Source organism: Phocoena phocoena, chromosome 8 (genome assembly GCF_963924675.1).
Source record: "Phocoena phocoena chromosome 8, mPhoPho1.1, whole genome shotgun sequence".
Lineage (NCBI taxonomy): Eukaryota > Metazoa > Chordata > Mammalia > Artiodactyla > Phocoenidae > Phocoena > Phocoena phocoena.
In genome coordinates this window covers 11,941,692-11,962,512 of record NC_089226.1, presented here as the reverse complement: position 1 = coordinate 11,962,512, position 20,821 = coordinate 11,941,692, and the positions used below count along the sequence as shown (strand labels likewise).

The following is a 20,821-nucleotide window of genomic DNA, read 5'->3' as shown; positions in this document are numbered from 1 at the left end:
TCCCTTCCGGAGCTCAGGTCCCTAACATTATAGTTTGGGCCACGGGAAGAGCTTCCTGGTCGCAAAAATATGCACACTGGTGCCATTTCTTCCTTGGGTTTGGTTTGTGAAAGCTCCTGGGGTTTTGGGGCCAGTTAAAGATGAACTGTGTTCTTCTTGGGAGTGACTAAAAAACCCTTGGCTTTTATATTTCTGAGCCAGATTGAGTTTGGTTCAGTGGAAGGTTGGAGAACTAGCCCTCGGACTCATAATGAGGAATTCCTACCAAGGGTGAGGACCCAGAGCAGTGTTTTTTCTTCTCTGAGGCCTCCCCCCTGTGCCATTGTTCTTGGCTGCCCTGAAGCTAATAAAACTGGGATTAACTTGAATCTGTAAAGATTTGAGTTAGATAGAAGGAAGGACTTCCCGGTCCTGGGCTTTCTGCTACAAACACTTGTCTGGTGCAGACCCTTTAGATTGCAAGCACAGGAATCAGTAACTGAAGGGGTTTGGCGTGTCCCTCTTGGAGCTCTGGAGGGCCGCCCAGCTATTTGGAACAATCTTTCTAGCAGAGATGCCCATTTGCCGCTGTTTTCCCTGGGACAGACCTGGTTTATACGTTATCCCTGATGGTTATGAAAAGTGCTGTGTTCACTCAAAAAAGTGTCAGGATGCAGACTATAAATTAGATGGCCATTCTGCTTCTAGCCCTAAGCCAATTCCCACGTTACACTCCCCCCAGTCTCTGCCCTTTAACTTTGAAATGTAAGGAATTGCCATGTTTTTCCATAGTGTCACTTGAATTCAGTCTGATTCTATATAGGGATGGGGGTGCAGATGAGGGGGTGGGGAGAGTTTGCATCCCTGCTTTCAGAAAGCTTAGAATTTAAGGAGGAGATAAAGCAGATGCAAATATACAGGCATGGAAATGTACCAGACAGGGACAAGGAAACACGGACGTGATTCACCAGCCACAACTCTTCAGTGGGGTGTGAGTGGGTTGTTTGATATGGGAGGGCATGGGAGATGGAGTGATAAAGGGTCAGTGGGCTCAGACACTCTGCAGCTTCTCGCTCTCTGACCTTTGAGTGAGGTTAAGAGGATGCCTGGCAGCACAGATCAGGGCTGGAAGCAGAAACCGCCTGACGGAAGAAGCCCCAGGGGTGATGTTCAGGCCACCAGCCCCAGGGAGGGGAGCAGGAGCGCTTTTGCATCTGAGAAAGAGCCCTGTGTTGCAGTCAGTGTCAGTTCTTTTTCTCTGGCTCTGCTAACCTATGGAGTAAACTAGGCTTAGTTGTGTCCCTTCTAAAACAGGCCAGACCCAAGAAGGGGGATTCCAGAATTCTTGTCACACTGGATTTCCTCCTGATTTTATGTCGGCTCCGTGCCACCTGCTTTCCCCTCTGCCTCAAATGGTCCTTCCCCGTTTCTTTCTTTGCTTGCAAAACCCCTCTTCCATTTTTCAGCATCCAAGGAGTACCTCTTAGTATTCCCAGGCTCTGGTGGGAAGAGTTCTTTTGAGCTTGGTAACAGCACTGACTGCCTGGTGTTCTAATTGCTTGTTTAACTGTTTCATCTCCCTATTTGCTCCTTGAGGGCATGGATCAAGTCTCTCCTCTGTGTCCCTGGCACTTGGGAGGCCCTTAATGAATATTTGTGGACCAGCTGCCCACCTGGAAAGAGAAAGGCCTAGAGGGTAGGAGGCACATCCAAGTTACAGAAAAGGTATTTATAAGGAGGACTGTCGTGAGCCCACAATGGAGAGTGGAAGTGAGTTGGCTCAGGTTGTGGGTCTGGGAGCCCTGATTTTCCTGTGCTATTTTGGGGTTTATTTTGAATGAAGAGCTGGGATTCTATCGTACAGAATGCTCCCTTTTAGGGCTCTCATGGTATTGCTAATGGTATTGTTTTGGGGAAAAATCCTTTGGAATGAAGCGCAAAGCCTAACAGGATTTACAGGTTTATTTTCCTTCCAATGAGCTCGCTCTTCATAATTCCTGCTTTTTAGAGTCCAGGGAGTATTCAGTGTCCTGATTTGAGACTGAAAATAAAGTGTCTGTTACAGCACAAGGCCCTGAGACAAAGAGCCTCCTTTGGGGGTGGAAGACTGTGTAGCTTTAGATCTCTTTGGGGTAGATTCTTGTATGATACACTTGCTTGGGAAAGAATTGGCTGGTTGATTCTGAAGTTAGGATGTTTGACCTGTATGCTTCCAAAAGATGAGAAGGCAAAGCATTTGTGGTTTCAAGTTGGCTTCTTCTGCATAGGTGAAGGGTTCCTTGGCGTTTTGGGTTGGCTCGATCATGGGTGTGACCTTGAAAGACTTCCTGATCTCACTTGGCATCTCTTCTTGGGCACAGTTCTTGGCTCGGTGTCTGGCCACTGTTTAATAGCTTGCCTGTCTTGGGGCGTGGCAGGTGGAGGCTTTGAGAGGTAGAAGGGATGGGAGGAAAACGGACAGGGAACAGGAGTGAGGAGATGGGGAATGAAAGGGATGAAATGTCAAGCCATCCAGTCCCTTTATTTAGCTTTCAGTAGGTAATGCATATTTGCAAAACAATATTTTAACAGAAGAGTATGTAGTGAGAAGTAAATTTCTCTCCCTTACATGACCCCATTCACCCAGTGTCCACGGTCATCAGTTTTTTGTACGTCCTTCCAAAAACATTCTACACATATGTAACGTATATGGACATAAAATTTCAAACTTGAGATATCAGCGGCTTTCTATTATCCCCAGCCCCTGATATCATGAATAATGACATCAGCTCCAAAATATATTTATGGCATAATTACTGTCAATGGGAAGGGAGCTACCTGAAGTGTCATAGTATAAAATAGATTGTTACTTTTCCTCCAGGCCAGGGTGGAAAATACCAGTCCACTTCAAGGATTCCGGCCAGCCAGGGCCAGGGAGAGCAGCATTACGTAGCCCTCTTGTCACTTGGAAAGGCGCTGGAGGGCGGTTCCCTAGAGATGTAGAGCCCAGGTTTGTGAGAACATCAGAATACTGAGATCACGGATCTTGGCTTTAACTCATGTTCTTTTAGAAAATGTTTTCTTTAGATTCTGTAAAGTGGAGTCAATAGTATGCTTAATAAACTGCTTGGAGACCTGGGATCCAGGAGGCAGATTCTAACAGCAGTGAACATCCCAAAGCAAAAAAATGCATGCTGTAGGAACATTTCATTGTCGTATTTTGGGCTGTTCCTCCTTAGAGATGACAGCCATCTTGGTAGTGTCATTGTTTAATCCGAGGGCCAAGGATGGATGGAGACAAGCCTTGTACTGTCCCCTGTAATGGACAGACACAGGAGCATGCAGATAATCTGGAGAGCAGGTAACCCAAAGAATAACCTATTTGCCTTTGCTATGTATTTAGTTAGTGTTTTGTTTTTTTTTTTTAAGGATCAGTTTACCTTCCTGATTAAATTTTGCTTAGGTGAATATTAAAATGAGTTTGCATTCTTTGAACAGCTGATATGCAAAATGACCGGCATACATGTGTTAGGGAAAGCCAGTTTGGAGTTTAGAATTTTCGGTAATAATTCAGATGGAGATAATTTGAGAGTTGACCACGTAGAAATATATTAAAACGAGGTATTATAGTAACCTTTCCTCCATTTTTTTTAGGTTCAGGTGTGATGGAACGTAAAGGAGAGCTCACTGCATTTTCGTTTGAATATTTCTTTAGTGTTTCAGCAGAAGTGGTCTGGGCTGCAGGGCTGAGGCATCTTTGTGGAGCACAGAACCTTCCTGTGCATTCCCTAGGTATGCCAGAATCTCTTGGCACATGGCATATTCAGTCCAGCCATGTAAATGCAGAAATCAACTTCCCTCAGTTTAAAATGAGCTGCAGTTAATTTCGACCTAATTTACTGGTTTATCGACCTGTGAACCTTGGGTCTTCGAAGGAGTGGCACGGGCAGCCTTCTAGCATCCAAGTGGCTGATGCTGTAAAATCAGAGAAGGTGGGCGGACTGCTGATTAAGGTCAAGATTTGGATTTCCTCCCGTGTTATTGTGAGACCCTCAACTTTTTATTGTAACGTGAGAAATGCTCTGAGCGTTTTGGGCTGGGTTCCATAAAAATAGGACTTCATAAGTCACATGACTTTTGTAGTCCTGAACACAACAGGGAGTTAAAAATAATTACAAAATTCTGTTTTCCACTGCGTAATTGTTAATAATCATGGTAACATCCATGGTCATGTCACCGCTTCTGGCCAGGAGCTGGAAGGGTTTATCTTCCTGACCTCGTGTCAGGTCTTCTCTTCAACGGATCTTCCCGCCATGACGGAAATATTCTGGATCTGTGCTGGCCAGGGTGTCCACTAGCCATCTGTGGCAGTTGAAGCTTGACATGTGGCTGGTACGACCGAAGAATTAAATTTATTTTCCTTTCATTGAATTTTCATCGTAGTTAAATTTAAGTTTAAACGGCCCCACGTGGCCCTTGGACAGCATAGCTTTAAGCGGTTGTGTGAAGTTCCCTTTCCCAGTGGTGGCGACTGGTGCTTCACCCGGGGGAGAAGCTTGTAGCCACAGCAAGGCCTGTCTTTGTTTCCACCACAAACAGGGGAGGGAAAGCGAGAGTTGAGGGCTGCTGTCTGAACCTGAGGTTTTGGCGGCTGCTGGCTGCCAGGTTGAGTGTGGGGAGACCCCGGCCTTTCTTTCCCGGGTAGGGCTGCATCAGGGGGTGTGGTGGAGGGTGCCGTGGGTGCCCCGTTCATCTTAGCAGCTGCCTCTGCACAGCTGCCTCCTCCCATCAGGGACCTGGGCACTGAAGGCTGACCTGTGTGCCTTCACTTTTGACGTGGCTTTGCCCAGACAGCCCACGTGGCCCGGGCGGTGTGCAGACCCTGCGCGTCTGTTTAGCCGAGAAAGCTGTACCCTGGTGCCTTAACGTGCGGGCCGCCTCCCCACCCCCGCCCTCCGCTCCTGGGCTCACCTTGCCTTCCCTCAACGCAGCCAGGTCTGTCTTCCGTCCCTGCAGCCCTGCAGGCTGGCGTGAAGACAAACACTGTGGGCGTGGGCGTGGGCGTGTGGTCTTCATCACCGCCTGGGACCCCCGCCTCCCGCCGGCCCTCTAACCCCGCCCGCTGCTGCAGCTGCTGGCGCTGGGCTCGGCAAATTGGGACCCTTCACCATGATTTATCTCCAGTCCCCTGAATTAGATTAAAAACACCACTACAAATTCTCAGAAAGGCAGGCTGATGTGATTACGTCCCAAATTGGAGTGGCAGACAAGGGCAATAAAAAGATGTACTTGTTATCTTATATTCGTGTTTTGTGCCGTGTAGGGACCAACGTGTGGTTTATTATCTCCCTCCCCCCACTTTGTTTTTGTTTTTTAACCAATATTGCATCTTTTATTTAGAAAAGAGAATAGCCTGTTGAATAGAAACCCTCTGCCCCCAAATAACTGGATTGAAGGGGGGAAGATGGATGGGTTGATTCTTACATAAATAAATGAGGGTTTGAGCCAAATGGGTGGGTCGTGAATGGAGATTTTAATGTGTTAGTTGGGACTGAGGTGAGATCCAGTCTACTTTGATGATCTGGGGAGCTGAATAGTGTCAGGGTGAAATTCTTCATTCTTAGGAAACCTCTGTGTCCAGAAGAAATTGGGAGAAGCTGGTATAATCTGATGGAGCTTGGAGGGCTGGGGTTAAAAATAACCCTGGAGTAAAAGCCACTTTAGGGACTGTCTCTGGGGAGCCTGGCGTGGGTACATCTGAGAAGAGCCATGTATGGGGGAGGGGCCCAGATAGTAAAGGACTCTATTTCTCTGTTAGCCCAGAGGATACAGGCAAGACGTTTCCATGTGGGTCTATGCCAGGGGCCTGGGGAGAAGGCCTGCCCCAGGGTCCCAGCAGAGGAAGCTGCCCATGACAGGGAGTGGGGACAGCGGACAGAGGTGGGTGGGTGGGGCCTGTGAGGCTGGGGGAGGGTTTGGAAGAGACTTGAAATGTTTTAAAGCTGTGCTCCATTAATTGGGTAACGTGGGACTGTGTACCTATAACTTACCTCATCTGTATATATTTAGTTCCCTGAAGTTCTCTGAATAGTTCTTTAAAGAAAATCCTACAGTTAACTGTGCACGTAGTTTGCTGGATTGGGCGAGGTGTGCTGCTGTGGAGGTGATGCAGGGGTTCCTGCAGAAACAAGCCTCGGACCTGGAGAGGGGAAGAATTTGGGAGTGGATGTGGAGAGCTGGATGGAGGAGAAAGGCTGTCATCACAGGGTTGGGGAGTTAAGCTGCGTGGGGGTGGGGCCCGAGGGGCTTCTCCTGCCCTCCTGGTAGCAGAGGCATCTCACAGGACTGAAAGGTTGACCTTGCTGTTGTGTTTAAACCACTGGTAAGGTGAGGTCTTGAGGCGTTTGGTTCTGGGATGTCATGTAAATATTTTCCCCTTGGGGCAAGGGAGATGCTAGAAATCAGTGCCACCTCTGTGTTGGATGGTTCGTTGGAGCCTTGGGAACCAGAGCTTGGGTCTCCCCAGGTTTCGAATCTTGGTTGTGGAGTGAGGGGAAGGCTGCCTGAGCGCAGGGCTTGGCCACAACTGGCTTCTTTTTTTAAATAAATTTATTAATTTATTTGTTTTTGGCTGCCTTGGGCCTTCATTGCTGCACGCGGGCTTTCTCTAGTTGCGGCGAGTGGGGGCTACTCTTTGTTGCAGTGTGTGGGCTTCTTATTGCGGTGGCTTCTCGTTGTGGAGCACGGGCTCTAAAGTGCAGGCTCAGTAGTTGTGGCACACGGCCTCAGTAGTTGTGGCTCATGGGCTCTAGAGCGCAGGCTCAGTAGTTGTGGCACACGGGCTCCATAGTTGTGGCACATGGCCTCAGTAGTTGTGGCTTGCGGGCTCTAGAGCACAGGCTCAGTAGCTGTGGCGCACAGGCTTACTTGCTCCACGGCATGTGGGATCTTCCTGGACCAGGGCTCGGACCCATGTCCCCTGCATTGGCAGGCGGATTCTTAACCACTGCGCCACCAGGGAAGTCCCCACGACTGGCTTCTGAGCTTGACCCAGACGTACAGTGTTTCACCAGTTTATGTATGTTGTTACTTCCTGCTCTCAGGCCTCAGTGTTCCAACCCTGATGCTGCTCATGGTAGTTTTTGATATGCTGCCATTTTGTGAAGAATATGGTATAAAGACCATACCAGTAACAAGAGGAGATAACGTTTTAGCATTTTGAAGTTTATGAAATATATTCATGGATAAGATCTCTTTTGATTTGAAGGTGAGCCTTACTTATTTATTAAAAATTTTTTTTTTTAGCAATATGAAAGGAAGTCTTTATTTGTTTTGTAGGGAGGACTAGTTGCCAGGATCACTATTAAAGACTAAATCTTAATAAGAGGCATCCATACATTAAAAAAATCCCGGCACATATTTTGATTCTGTAACAATTTTGTCTCTCTCCCCTTTTGACATCTCTAAGAAATCCATTTTGCCAAAGAATAACTTTCCCCCTGCAGAGCTTTTCCAGTACATGTCAACACAGTGAATTTTCCCTCCTTTGTTAATAAAGCAGAAGTATCCAGGGCACCTTCTGTGGCCAGGCTGGTAGGCAGCTGGGATGTTGCTGCCATGTTGGTTGGCAAGACCCTGAATTGTGTGGCTGTTGCTCATAGGGTGGTGATGGTTCGAGCAGAACTTTCCACTGGCTCTGTGGTGTCACACATCTTCAGGGAAGCCTTATTATTATTCTCAGTTCACAGATGAGTATCTTGAGGCTCCAGAAGGCAAAGGGACGTCCCCCAAGTTGTGCAGCCCATCAGTCGTCGAGATCAGGACTCAAACCCAAGCCTCTGACTTGTCTCAGATTTACGGTGGCACCTTTCCCTCTTGTAAATATTGCAGTGAAAGCCTTGCTTTCAGCCAGGGGTCCGGTGGCTGTGATCTCTTTTGTTCCCCCTTCAAAACCTAGAGAGCTCGTATAATGCCACCCTTTCCTTGGCTCTCCTTGGCTACACCAGTTTACTTTCAACTTTTCAAATTTGTCAAGTTCCAGGTCCCTGCCCGTTCCTGGATTTCGCTCTGTTCTTCCTCTGGATCTGTCTTTTCTGTTCTCCATCCCTTTTGCCCTGGACTCCTCCCTCTTCATCCTTGTGGTACCCACTGGGGGTCTTGTCTTCAGTGCAGCCCTGCACTTGGTTATGCCCACCCCCCCGGCTCCCATATTTAACATCTGTAAGTATTATTCATGAAATTAATTGTTTAACGTTTGTTTCCCCTACTGATTTAAGAGTCACGAGGCAGGACCTAGAAGTCTGCTGTTTTTTTAACACCTAGTAGAGCATCTGGTATGTAGTAAGTGCTCAGTAAATCTCTACTGAATGAATGAGGTGGTGGGCTATTTATGGTGGAGCTGCAGAGCCAAAGTGGAGGGTCAGGGAAAGTGGATGTTCTGGAACCATCCTACACAGGTGAATCCTGATTTAAGGCTAGTCCTGGTTCAGTGTTCCAGCAGCCCGTAAACACCGGTGAGGGGCTTGCTGTGCTCTCAGTGCTGTGTGCCCCACTCTGCGGTCCTGGGTTTTAAGGCAGATGGAAACCCCACCTCTAGATCTTTCTTTGGGTTTAACCCCATCTGCAAGGTGTGGAAGGTGGTTAAGATGTTCCCTGAGGTTCCTTCTGGACCGGATAGTTTCTTCTTTTTCTTACTTGCCAACTGGTGAATTAAGGGGTGATTATTTTCATGACAAAGAGATTTTTCACAGTTCTTTTTTTATAGGGAGCCCTCCCAGAGCAGCAGAGCGGGCTATTTGCTAAATGACAAAGTGGGTTTCACCAGGAGGGAGTGGCAGATAGAGGTGGATTCTACTTGCCAAAGATTAATCCGAACTAAAGTCTCTCCGAGCTGATACTGTAAGTCAGGAAGAGGCATGTAAATAAATCTAAAGAGAGCTCATTACTCTAGTTAAGGAGATTATAGTGAAACGCTAAGTTTTTTAGTCTGAGGTCTTTCTCCCTTTGTTTCCTTGTCTGTGAAATGGGCAGCCTGCAATGATCAGAGAAGTAGTTAACGAATTCTCTGGGTGAAGCATCAGTGAGATGAGTGGAGAGGCCAGGACAGGGCCTCTCTGCAGGGAGCTCTTAAACCAGATTTCAGCTCTCCTTCGGAGGTGGAGAGTCCAGGGAGGGAAATGAGCTTACTAAATATAGTGGGAACACAGTCTCAAAAGGGGACATGGAGGGGCGATTTGCATAACCAGCATTTAGGTCGTGCAAACAGATGGTCTGAGAAACCTTGTTATGCTTGGACCTTGCGTGCCTGTCTTTGGTTTCCTCAGGTCCATCCTGCAGTTCCGAGGATTTAGCAGCTACGTCTGTCCTTGCAGCTGAAGGACAGGATATTTGTTTTATACTTCACTGTAGAATTTTAAAAATGCTTCTTTGTATTTCACTGCTAGTGGGGCAGTGGAATGAACCAGGCTGCCTTATTTGTCCTTCTCATCCTGTGTTCTGGAAAGAAGGAGTGGTGAGGACTACAGGCTGTGGGTGTCTAGGACATCCTGATCTTTGGGTTTGACCAATTTGAGAGACGTAATGGCAGAAGAAATGAATGGAGATGGCATGAGACCCCTTGCATTAAGGGCCCCCATCCTTCTGAATAAGACTCAATGACTATACAGATTTTGGTGGGTTTTATTGTAAATTTCTTATTACTTGTCAGACTTGTCGCGCTGATTTCCCCCAGAAGTGCTCTGTGTACTCTTTTTTTTTCTTTTGCGGTTCGCGGGCGTCTCACTGTTGTGGCCTCTCCCGTTGTGGAGCACAGGCTCCTGACGCGCAGGCTCAGCGGCCCTGGCTTACGGGCCTAGCCGCTCTGCGGCATGTGGGATCTTCCCGGACCGGGGCACGAACCCGTGTCCCCTGCATCGGCAGGCGGACTCTCAACCACTGTACCACCAGGGAAGCCCCCTGCTCTGTGTACTCTTGACAGGTGAGAAGTCAGTAAAGAGCCCCAAAGGGTACCTAGCCCTTAGTGGGCCTCAGTGTATAAGCAATCACCACCTTCCCACAACAAGCAATTTCTTTGGCTTCCTTCTATTTCTAACAACCCAGAGCTTGGAGCTTGGGTGGCAGCAGCTTCTTGCCCCTCTCCGAAGAGTGAAGCAAAACACTTAATCTCTTTGGAACGCCGGGGCCTGCCGGGAGACTGAGACGATGTGTGGGTTGACGGGGACCCAGGTGATGACTTGTGAACTGCGAAGTGGATGCTAGCCCTGAGCCTATGGCCATTGCTCCAGCCAGGGACCAGGGACCAGGGACCAGGGACCAGGCCCGCAGGGATGCTGTGGCTTTGCAGATGCCGCTTACAGCATTTTGAAGGATTGCTTTGACCAGAGACCCACTCCAGCAACCTGCTTTCCGTCTCTATGGATTTACCTGTTCTGGCTATTTCGTATAAGTGGGATCATGTAACATGTGACTTCCATGTCTGGCTTCCTTCCCTTAACATCGTGTTTTTGAGGCTCATCCATGTTGTGGCATACATCAGTAGATCATAGGGTTTTAACAGCTACCCAGGACACCCAAAGACAGACCCTCACAGAAAGAGTGAGTCTTCCAGCCACTGTCATTCAGGTTCTGCCAGGAGGAAGGGAGTGAACTAGATTCATGGTTCCCTAAATAAGCTACATGAGAGACACCAGGGGCGTGTCCTTTAAAAATACTGATTTCTGGGCTCCAGTCAGAGGGTTCTGAATCAGTAGGACTGGGGTGGGGCCTTTCTGGGGTCTCTGGTTGTTAGCTGGGTTTGGGACCCCTGAACCGGGTGACTTGGGGGGGGCTACCTTGACTCTTAACGACCTGCCTGTGATGTTCGCAGAGGCCTGAAGCTCCGACCCCGATGCTGTTTGTTGTTTATGAGGCAGTTTCTCTGTGCAGAGACTTCTGTGGCATGTGATTTTCCTGTTTGCCTTCTGAGGGGGAGGCGTTGGGCCCTCTCCCTGCTGCTTTATTACAGCTCCGATTAATTGTGGCTCATTTATCGAGCTCCAGCTACAGCCTGTGAGCTGGAGATCGGAGAGGGAAGGTTGTTCACCCCCCGGGGTTGTAGTTATAGCTGACTGCACATCAAGGTTATGTTGTTGTCGAAAAGCCACCCTCCCATCGGCTCTCACTCCCTCCCAGACTGGTGTCTTCTGGGTCCGTATGTGCCCACTCCTCTCCATGCGGTCTTTGGGACCTGAGTGAGCAAGGCTGATAGGAGTGATCCGGAAATCGGGAGGCCTGCAGCTGCGCCAAGAGGGCTGGTGATGGGGGAGGCTAGGGGCTGAAGCCAGGAGGAAATCCCTGGTGATGGAGGAGGACCCGAACGAACCGGAAACCACCCACTAAGTGCAGGGACCCAGCACTGGCACCTGCAGGTGTTATGATCGCTGGGGGCTACTCTTGCACCTCTGGTTGCCTGGTCCCTGTCCATGGAGGGCCTGCTTTGACATCTTCCCTTTCTCCTGGGGTGGGGACGAGGGGATGAAGACCAAGGGGAGATGCAGAGGCGGAAAGTGAGGCCAGAGAGCGCGATGATGTCTCTGCCTTAGTAAACCGGACAGCTTGCCAGCCTGCCTGGTGCGTGGTGGATTCCCACAGCTGACTCTGCACTGTGCTGTGGGGGGGTGGGCAACTGGGCTTTAGTGGGGATCAGCCTCAGCCAGGCAGGCAGCTCCCCAGGGAGTTACCCCCTGACCAGGAGGTGCGCGGCGCGCGCTGACATCCCGCCAAGGGAAGGAGCTGAGCTGTTGTGTGAGTTGCCTGGTGGCCCTTGGACAAGCCGTTCCTCGCCTGAGATTTTTTTTTTTCTTCGCACTGGGCTACCCTTTTAGGAGTGAAAGGGACATCTAATAAAATCTTTTTTTTTTTTTTTTAAAGGTGTTTCACCAAGCTCGCCTTCTGGGCTTCCTTTGTAAAAAAAAGCCCTTGGATGTTCGGATGCCTCCTTTGTGCTGCTCTCACCCCTTCACCTCTCCTAGGATTGGTTGAGGGGGCCCCATAAATCTCACGTCCTCTGAATAGAAAGACTTTACCAAGTTGTGTTCAGTCCTTGTTCCCGCTCTGATCACTGTAGGCTTTGTAACCTGCTCCAAGCGTTACTTGATTGTGAACCTGCCCATGGGGCTGTTTTGAGGTTGCCTGAGTGCAACATTGCTGGGCTTTAAATCTCAGACCCTGGATGAACTTAGTGATTCTTCCAGGTTCCAAATCCTTTATCGACTGACATTTGCATAAATCCTCAATTTGTTACCCTCTGGTTCTAAGGGTGAGGATGTTTTGGAGGGAGAAGGCTGTTAGCCTGAATTCCCAGGGCACCTTTGCATGGTGGGCTTCTGATCCATAGATGCTTCCAGATTCTTCCCAGAGGCGAGGGCTGGCAGGAGAGGGGGAGAGGGAGGGCTGGAGGAAGGCTCTGCAGCTGGTGGCGATTCCCTTAGCTACTTCCCCCCCCCCAACCCCGAGCATCTGGGCTCAATAGTTTACTTATTTCTATTTTTTATTTGCACGTCTCTGTCGATGCTTGCCTGGACTTACCTCTCTGGGAGTGAGAAGGAATGTTTTGGAATGACATATTTTCCTAAAAAAAAAAAAAAATATATCCAGGGGCTTTTTCTTTAAAGAGGCCTCATTTCACCTGTTTCCCCAAAGAGCTTGGGTCCTGGATCAAATTAGGTGCAGGTGCTTAAGACCCAAAGCAATGTAGTTAAGGATTAGCTCTTTTGTTATTCTGTCAGCCAAGTTGGTGGCACAGGTGTTTCCCTTCTCGATTCGGACAGTCTGAGAGCACTATAAGGAGTGGGCGGGATGAGGAGGGGAAAGGAGAAAGCAGCTGGGGGAGGGAGGGGGGAGGGGAAGGGGATGGAGAGGGGAGGGTTTTCTGCTCTGAGGGCCCATCAGCTCAGGTGTGTACTTTGCATCAGTCCCGGAGGTGGGGTGGGCGGGGTAGGGTGAGGGTGGGGAAGCGTGCAGGTGGACGGTGCAGAGGCTCCTCGGGGTCCAGAAGCTCGATTTCCTTCTCCTGTGCCCGAGACAAGCCGAGGTTGAAGGGGCCGCTGGGATAGGCTTCTCCCAGGCATTGCTTGTGCTCCGGATTTTTGGGGGGCTTTTGTCCTGAACGTTCACACCAGCTCTCAGAATTTTTGTGTGTGGTCATCAGTTGGCTCTTCCCACACGGAGGGGGGGGGGTGAAACGGTTGCCTCAGGTGTGCCAAGATGCCAGCCCTTGAACTGTCCGTCAGTGACGGGTGAAAGGAAAAATCAGAGGAATGGAGTTAGCTTTTCATAAAGCAGAACCTATCAGAAAGAACTGTTGATTCTGAGAGTCTATCTTTCCTTTTCCTCAGTTTTCTGTGTTAAAATGTCCTTTCTTTGGAACACGGCGGTGATTCTAGATGGTGGTTGTGTTGCTTTGGAACACGGCGGTGATTCTGGATGGTGGTTGTGTTGCTTTGGAACACGGCGGTGATTCTGGATGGTGGTTGTGTTGCTTTGGAAGGGGGCGGCTGCGTAACAGGTGAATCCCAGGAGCTCAGTGGTGTGAATGCATCTCCCCATTATGAGAAGTGCAAAACTAGTGGAGGGCCTTCTCCTCGGGGACTCGGGCTCCTTCTGTCCTGTGGCCCCACTCTCCTCTGGGACTGAATGCAGCCTGCAGGTAGGGAAAGAAAACAGGGCCGTGTGAGGCCACACCCCATCGTAAGGCCTGGGCCAACAGTCTGCTGTGTCCTCAGGAGGCCGGGGACAGAGATCCAGAGAACAGCTAGCCACGCTCTGACACGGTGGCTGTTTGCATTAATGTTCTTACCTGGCGAAATAGAGGTGGCCGACCAGTCTCCTGTTGGCCTGCCTAATTCTTCTCCGTTTTACTGGTTTACAAAACCCAGAAGCCTGGGAACTACTGTTCACAGTAAACCGAAGGTCATTTCTGTGGAGTCCTGGAAAATATTTCCTTACTTGGAATCCTTCAAAACTAGCTAAATAAAGCTGATGCTTTCCTTTTGTTCCTCCTTGTTATGAGCTAAGGATAAGCAATGTCACCTGGAGGCCAGAGAGAACTAGGTTGAACAGAAGTTTGAAAGCATGTGGTCTTTCCGACTTGTGTCCCTTTTCTAAATGAAGAAGATGCTTCAGTGTTTTGGTTTCAAATCTGAAGACTGCATGTCCCACGTATGGAGGAAGGATGAGAATAACCAGAGGTTGATTTCACAAAGGACAAAAATAAGCCAAGTTATTGGTTATGCCAGTGAGAGCCTGCGAAGAAGATGTTTTGCAATCCGGTTAATGCCACACAGCAGAGGGCTAGTGTTTTTTCTTGGGGAAGTTGAGTCTGGTGGAATCTGCAGAGAGGGAAAAACGGGCCACCCTGGCCCGGTGCTCCAAGTGTAAGCACTTAGTCATGACAGAGGGGGAGAGAGTCTTGCTTTAGAAAGTTGGTGGCCGTCACTCATCATGGGTCCTAATTTCTGTGTTGGTTTGATCTCTTTCAGGTTAGTCTGAATGATTCCCACAATCAGATGGTTGTGCACTGGGCCGGAGAGAAGAGCAACGTCATCGTGGCCTTGGCCCGGGACAGCCTGGCGTTGGCGAGGCCCAAGAGCAGCGATGTAAGTATTGGTGTCGCTCTGGGCGTTCCTCTGTGCAGCCAGGACGCCTTTTTCTCATCCATCGAGGTTATCGTGCCAGACAAAATATTGGGTAATTGGGAGAATCTGGAAAATAACATATATCCCTTATTCGCGGAACACAGGGTGGTGCAGGCAGTGTTGCAAAGAGACCCATGTGATGTGTGGTGACTTCTGTGCAGTGGGAGGGTGTGATCTCGATTGTCGCATCTGCTCAGAATGCCGGAAGTGCGTTCCTGGGCAGAGCTGTCCGTCGGCAGTGGAGCCCGATGGAACCGAATGGGTCTTTCCCATGTGCTGATTTCTTCTAACCCGTTACAGTTGCGTGAGTCCTTGAATCTGAATCGCTCAGACTCTTAATTTCCACAGTTGGCACCTTACAATGTTTAATAGCCTAGGTGCTTTGAAGACATTAGACCAAGGGTCACACACTCAAAAGACCCGTGATAGAGGCCAGGTGGGTAACGGGCGGGGGCGAAGCTGCCTCCACGTTTATAACACTCTTCACCTCCACAAGGAGGAAGGATCTCTCCCATTTTTCTTGAAGTATGTGGCCCTCTGGGACTTTTCCCCACTTTTGGTAGAGATGCAGGTTCAAGAAACATTCACCAGTATCTTGATTTGAACATGGTGGTGGATGCTACTTGGTCTCAGGGTATAAGACACTGGGAAGTGGAGGGACTTTGAGCTTCTGGGCTGTTATTGGCTCTCAGCTCTGGTTGCCATGCAGGGCCCAGTGCTGCTGGATCTGATTTTCTGAGAGAAGCTCAGAGGTGGGGATTTTTACGTGAAAACTGCTGAGTCTTACAAGTTGGCAGCTGACGTATAGTTTTTACAAACTGCGTGTGGGCCAAGTAAAACATATATGAGGGCCAGAGTGAGCCCTTGGGTCCAAAGTCTGTGGCCCCTTCTCCGAACCTCCCCTTGTGGGGAAGAGGAACAGCCCCTGCCTCGGGTCAGGGTGAGGCTGTGGACAGAAAACCACGTTGTGGAGGTTCGGTCACTCTGCACTCTGGCCAGAGGAAAGCCCCTGATGACTTTGCTAGCACTGTCCCATCAGCCTGGAGGACATACTTGGAATTCTTGAGCCTAGATTTGGTCTCCATGAGGCTCCTCACTCTGTATCCACCATCTGGTTTGGATGTGCTCCAAGGTAGGGGACCAGAGGGCACCCCAGGGGCTGTTTTCTGGGGAGCTGAATGGGGGCAGTTGGGGAGGGCAGACGAAGGGCTGGCTATCGTGATGTGTAACTTGGCCCAGGGTGGGTGCTGAGCAGTGGTGGTGGGAAACCGCTGCAGCTGACAGCCAAGCTGGGTGCAGTGACCTGATGCAGGGCTAGGCTTGTTTGGGGCCATGACTTTGGCCCAGTTATAAATGCGATCAGGATTGGCAAGCACAGATGGCAGTGTATTGATGACTGTTGGCCTGTGAGAGTCCGTAGGCCCCTGTATTCAGAGGCATCTCTTTTGAGCACAGGAGACAGCTCTCTGCCCTACTGTATTAAATCCTCCTTAGGGTTTTTATGTATTTTAAAAATTCTTTGTGCAGATAGTATTTTTGGCGAAGACCTATCTTTTTACTGTTTGTGGTACAAACAGGAGCCGAGAGGCATTCAGTGATTTGCGTGGGGTCACTCAGCATGTCTGCGGCAGGGTTGGGGCTAAGACCCCATCATGTACTCGGTCAGTGCGTGAGGGTGTAGTGTTGCCATGGTAACCAGCATTCGTTTTAGCACTGAAAGTCCTATATCCCGGGACCCTCCTCAGTCCTGGATGAACCAGGAAGGTTGCTCACCCTGCAGATATTGCCAGTCTATCCAAACCCAATTCTCACTCTGCCTAAATATTTGGGTGATTCTTCCTAAGGACCCATTGAACATTTGAAACGATAAACTATTCTGGAATGAAGTATACGCTAAGATTAAGTGGAAAGGAAACTTCGTGCTTGGAGATAATAAATTGGGATGGCAGAGATTTCCCTCATCAATGCATAAGCTACATTAAAGAACTGGCAGATGAAACTGAGATGTTCTCATGTGGAAAGTTAATGCAAAAATAAATTCTGACTCAGAGGCAGGAGTAGGTGGTGCTGGAGTAGTAACAATCTAAATTTTCTTTAAAGACTGGAAGCACGGTTCACAGGGCCCCGTCAGCAATCCAAAAGGAACAGAACCTATACAAATTAGGAACTGTGTGAGTTGGAGAACGGCCAACTCATACATATTCAGTATATAAAAAAGGGATGGATCTGGAAGCTGGAATCCCGGAAGATTTGCTCTTAAACAGAAAAAAAAAAAAGAATATCCCGATGAACTTGTAGCCAGTGTGAGTCCATGAAGCATGGCTCCTGCAGGACCTGTCTTTTTCTGTGATAAGCCTGTAGATGAAAGGAAACCGAAGGTGGTGTTTATCTTGACCGTCCCCGCCTCTTCCTTTCTGCACCTTCCTGACGTATTTTATCAAGTACTCGGTTGCCACATAATTGACCAAAGAGCTTTCCAGAGATAGTGTCTACCAGAAGACCAGAATCAACCAGGGGAGGCATCAAGAATGGTAGGACTCACTGCCCTTGTACCCAGAGTGGTGTGACTGGTGCCCCTGGGGATTGGCAGGGGAGCAGGGCCCGCGCCTGTAGCCTGTGGGAGCTGGAGTCTAGCTGAGCCCGAGGTCTGAGAGCAGAATGTGTGGGTTTGAATCCTGGCTCTACCATCAGCAGTCTGACCTTGAGCCAATTCCTTCATTTCCCCTTGGTTTTCTCATCCATCAGTGAGATAGTCCTTGTAAAATCTTGCTTCCTAAAGGGTGGTCTGCAGACCGGCAGTGTGCGGGTTTCGTGGGAGGTGGTTAGAAATGCAGAATCTCTAATCTTACCCCAGACTTCCTGAATCTGAGTCTGCATTTTGACCTGTGTCCTGCTGGGTGATTTGTAGGCGTGCTACAGTTTGAGAAGTACGGGTGTAAAGTACTTAGAACAGCACCAGACACGGAGATGCTTTCTGGACACTTTAACCCTTCTCCCCCTCCCCTCCTCCTTCTCGTTATTATTTATGGTTTTGAAGTACAGGGGAAATAATTTAAAACCGTTCACTCTGAAGGACCATCTTTAGAGGCAAGACTGATCTAACTAGCAACTTCTGGCAGTTTAGAAACTGGGTGTGGAATTAAGAGATACAGACTACTGTATATAAAGTAAATAAGCCACAAGGATGTATTGTACAGCACAGGGAAATAGAGCCCTTGTTTTGTAATAACTTTACATGGAGTATAATCTATAAAAATATTGAATCACTATGTTGTCTACCTGAAACTCATATACTACTGTAGATCAACTATACTTTAATTAAAAAAAAAAAAGAGAAACTCCTTTCTTCTTTATTAGTTAAGGGAGTAGTGTCCTGTGGAGGCCAGAGAAGACTAATTAGTGCAGAAACCTGTGTCTGGATGCAAAGCAAACGGTAGAAGCACAGGATGAGTGAGCCTGGGGGCGTCTGCCTCAGTTCTCCTGGAGCTCACTGTGGGCCATGAGTGAGGCAGCATGTTAGGGAAAGAAACCCTGACCCAGAATGTACCAACCGGGGTGCTGTGTGGAGGCCATGAGGTCATCAGCCCACTTGGCCTCGTCTGAACACTGGAAGAGGCCCTTGCAGGGCCCTTCACCGTGGAGGAAGGTGAATAGCTGCGCACAGCCCCGAGCTTGCCTTTGCCCTATTGATTTGTTGATCAAATAGGGATAAGAATTGTGAGGATAGGCTCAAAATGCCGTGTTGGAGTTGTCCAGCCTGGAGGAAGGAAGCAAGGCTGCTGAGTAGTGTGAGACCCTCACATACCTTCCTCACTTCTGTTTAGTATGAGCCCCAAAGGGATGGCGTTTGCTTACAGACGAGAATGTGAAGGGCGCGGTTTGTGGTTTTGAGGGTGGCCGCACGTCCACCACCAGAGGGTGTCGCAGAGGTGTGGCGGGGTGTCTGGGGAAGGCCCCGTGCTTCATTCAAGGTGGTGTTTTCTCTCTTCATCCAGTGTTCCTTCCAGTGCCTGGGCTGTAGCTTTGGTGTGTGATCTTCCTCTTTAGCAGAGAAACGTAAGCGTGCAGAGGAGAACATTCACCCCGAACGTTGACTTGAGAGAGTGGAAAGTCAGCTGAACTTGGGCTTGGAGGAACCCCTCCTAGTTTTGTCAGTTTCTAGCAGCATGACCTTGGGCTAGTCGTTCATTTCTCTGAGTTTTATCTCTTAAATGTAAACAGTTGTTCACCGGGATCTATTCATTTCACTCTCTTTTGTTCACTTACAGAACGAATGCATTTACTCATGCTGTGGTTTATAGTGAAATTTATTCATTTCTGAATTCTTTTCTGAGCACCTGCTATGTTCCAGGTCCACAGAAAGTGGCAACGGAGAGACCCACTCACAGGGTTTTTAAAGATGAAGAGAGTTGATGTATACAAAAGAGTATCGTTACTGAAAAATGCCGCCCCAATGTGAGCTTATTATCACACTTGTGCCTCTGAGGAGGTAACGGAGTGGATTGTGGATTATCCGTGTAGGGGATGATGCTAGGGCTGGAAGGAGCCTGAGCCCCCTTTTGGAGGAGCCGTCAGTTTGCTGTGTGTGACTTTGAATGTCACAAGGAACACTTCATGTCTGTTCTTGGCCTGGAGGATGGAAGTGAGAAAGTCTTGGTCTTCCTACCACTCAAATGATCTCTGAACTCCCAACCTGCTGAATTTAGGAAGCTGTTTCTGTGGCAGCCCCTTACCATGTGTTTGGTAGTCGGGGAACACGTGCTGTGCTTAAGTGTGTGTGTTTGTAACAGGAATTCTTCCAGACGTTGGCAGAGGTTCTGTCTGTGCTCTTCCAACCTCGACATCTAATAAATATTAATAACCCGCATGTGCGCTCAGTTTTCTTTGCACAAACATCGTGGAGTTCATTGTTCACGTGGGGGCATCGTTTACCAGCAGTGACATGTTTACATGCCCACTGTGTGAAGGGCCGTGTCTTTGTATGCCTGGTGTCTAGCGCAGCATCTGGCTCACATGAAGCCCTCAGAACGTGTTTGCTGCTGAGTCAATGGGATTCGTCCCGAGTTCCCATTCTTCTTGGGATTCACCTGTCCTTTTACTTTAACACTTTCCCCAATTCTAACTCAGTATTATATTCATAGTGTCCATAACATTATAGTGTTATATTCACCTGTCAGGCTCATTTTAAACCCACTGACTGTATTAATTTCACAGTGCCTAGTAAAGTCTAGGGACAAACTATCTGACAGCTTCCATTTCTTCCATCCCTTTCTTGAGGTGTGATGGCTTTCAGGTAGCCTCCGGGCACCTGGTAGACACTCAGTGCACAAGTTATTCTTCTGTTTCATACCTGTGGTTACCGGGAAGCCAGAGGCCCGGAAGCAGGAGAGAAGTAAATACCGTTGGCGACTGCATGGCCCCCCCTGCTGTTCCTCTAAACTCAGAATCTCCCATGTTACAGGGTCAGGGTGCTGGAGGAGGGGGGTTCTGGGACTCCTCTGTGCATACTTAATCACTTAGCACTGCTCTCTTTTTCATCTCTGGGGCTACTCTGTGAAAACCCATGAGGGTTTTTTTTTTTTTTTTTAATCGTCTGGAATGCTGTAAGGACAACTCCCCAGCAGAAGGATGAGAATTAGATTACCTTTTGGGGACATTTCAACAGATGGCAAAACAAATTCTCAGTCCCTTCCCCTCAGACAATCACATTTTCTCAGCCTCTGGATGTAGTTTGTTAAACACTCAACCCAGCCGTGGTGAGGAGCTTATCATGCTTTCTGTCTGCGTGTCTCCCCCTCCAGGGGATTGTTGTGGCCTCAGAAAAGAGGCCACCGACTTGGGGACAGACACAGAGGTGGCCTGCTTCTCCTTTGTGGGTTGTCTTCACACCTGTAATTTCATGGTATCAGGGACCCGCTGGGAACCACACTCAGGGCGCAGGGGACGCGTTTGCAAGTGGAGGCGGAGGGAGCCGCCTTTCTGCCACTTTTCTCACCGATCCTTTTCTTTCCCACCTCCGTCTTCCAGGTGTACGTGTCTTACGACTACGGAAGATCATTCAGGAGAATCTCAGAGAAGTTGAACTTTGGCGAGGGGAACAGCAGTGAAGCTGTGATCGCCCAGTTCTACCACAGTCCTGCGGACAACAAGCGTGTAAGGACGTCACCTGTCGTGACCGCGTGGGGCTGTCT

At 48.9% G+C, this 20,821-nt stretch overlaps 1 protein-coding gene across 1 annotated transcript in view; it reads left to right on the top strand.

Annotated features, from left to right (window-relative positions):
* The window catches only part of SORL1 (sortilin related receptor 1), a 156,487-nt gene that overhangs the window by 1,870 nt on the left and 133,796 nt on the right, over nt 1-20,821 (top strand). Inside the window, exons 2-3 of the mRNA XM_065883269.1 lie at nt 14,475-14,591; nt 20,658-20,783. Coding sequence (XP_065739341.1) covers nt 14,475-14,591; nt 20,658-20,783 — 243 coding nt within the window. The remainder of the gene's footprint in view (nt 1-14,474; nt 14,592-20,657; nt 20,784-20,821) is intronic.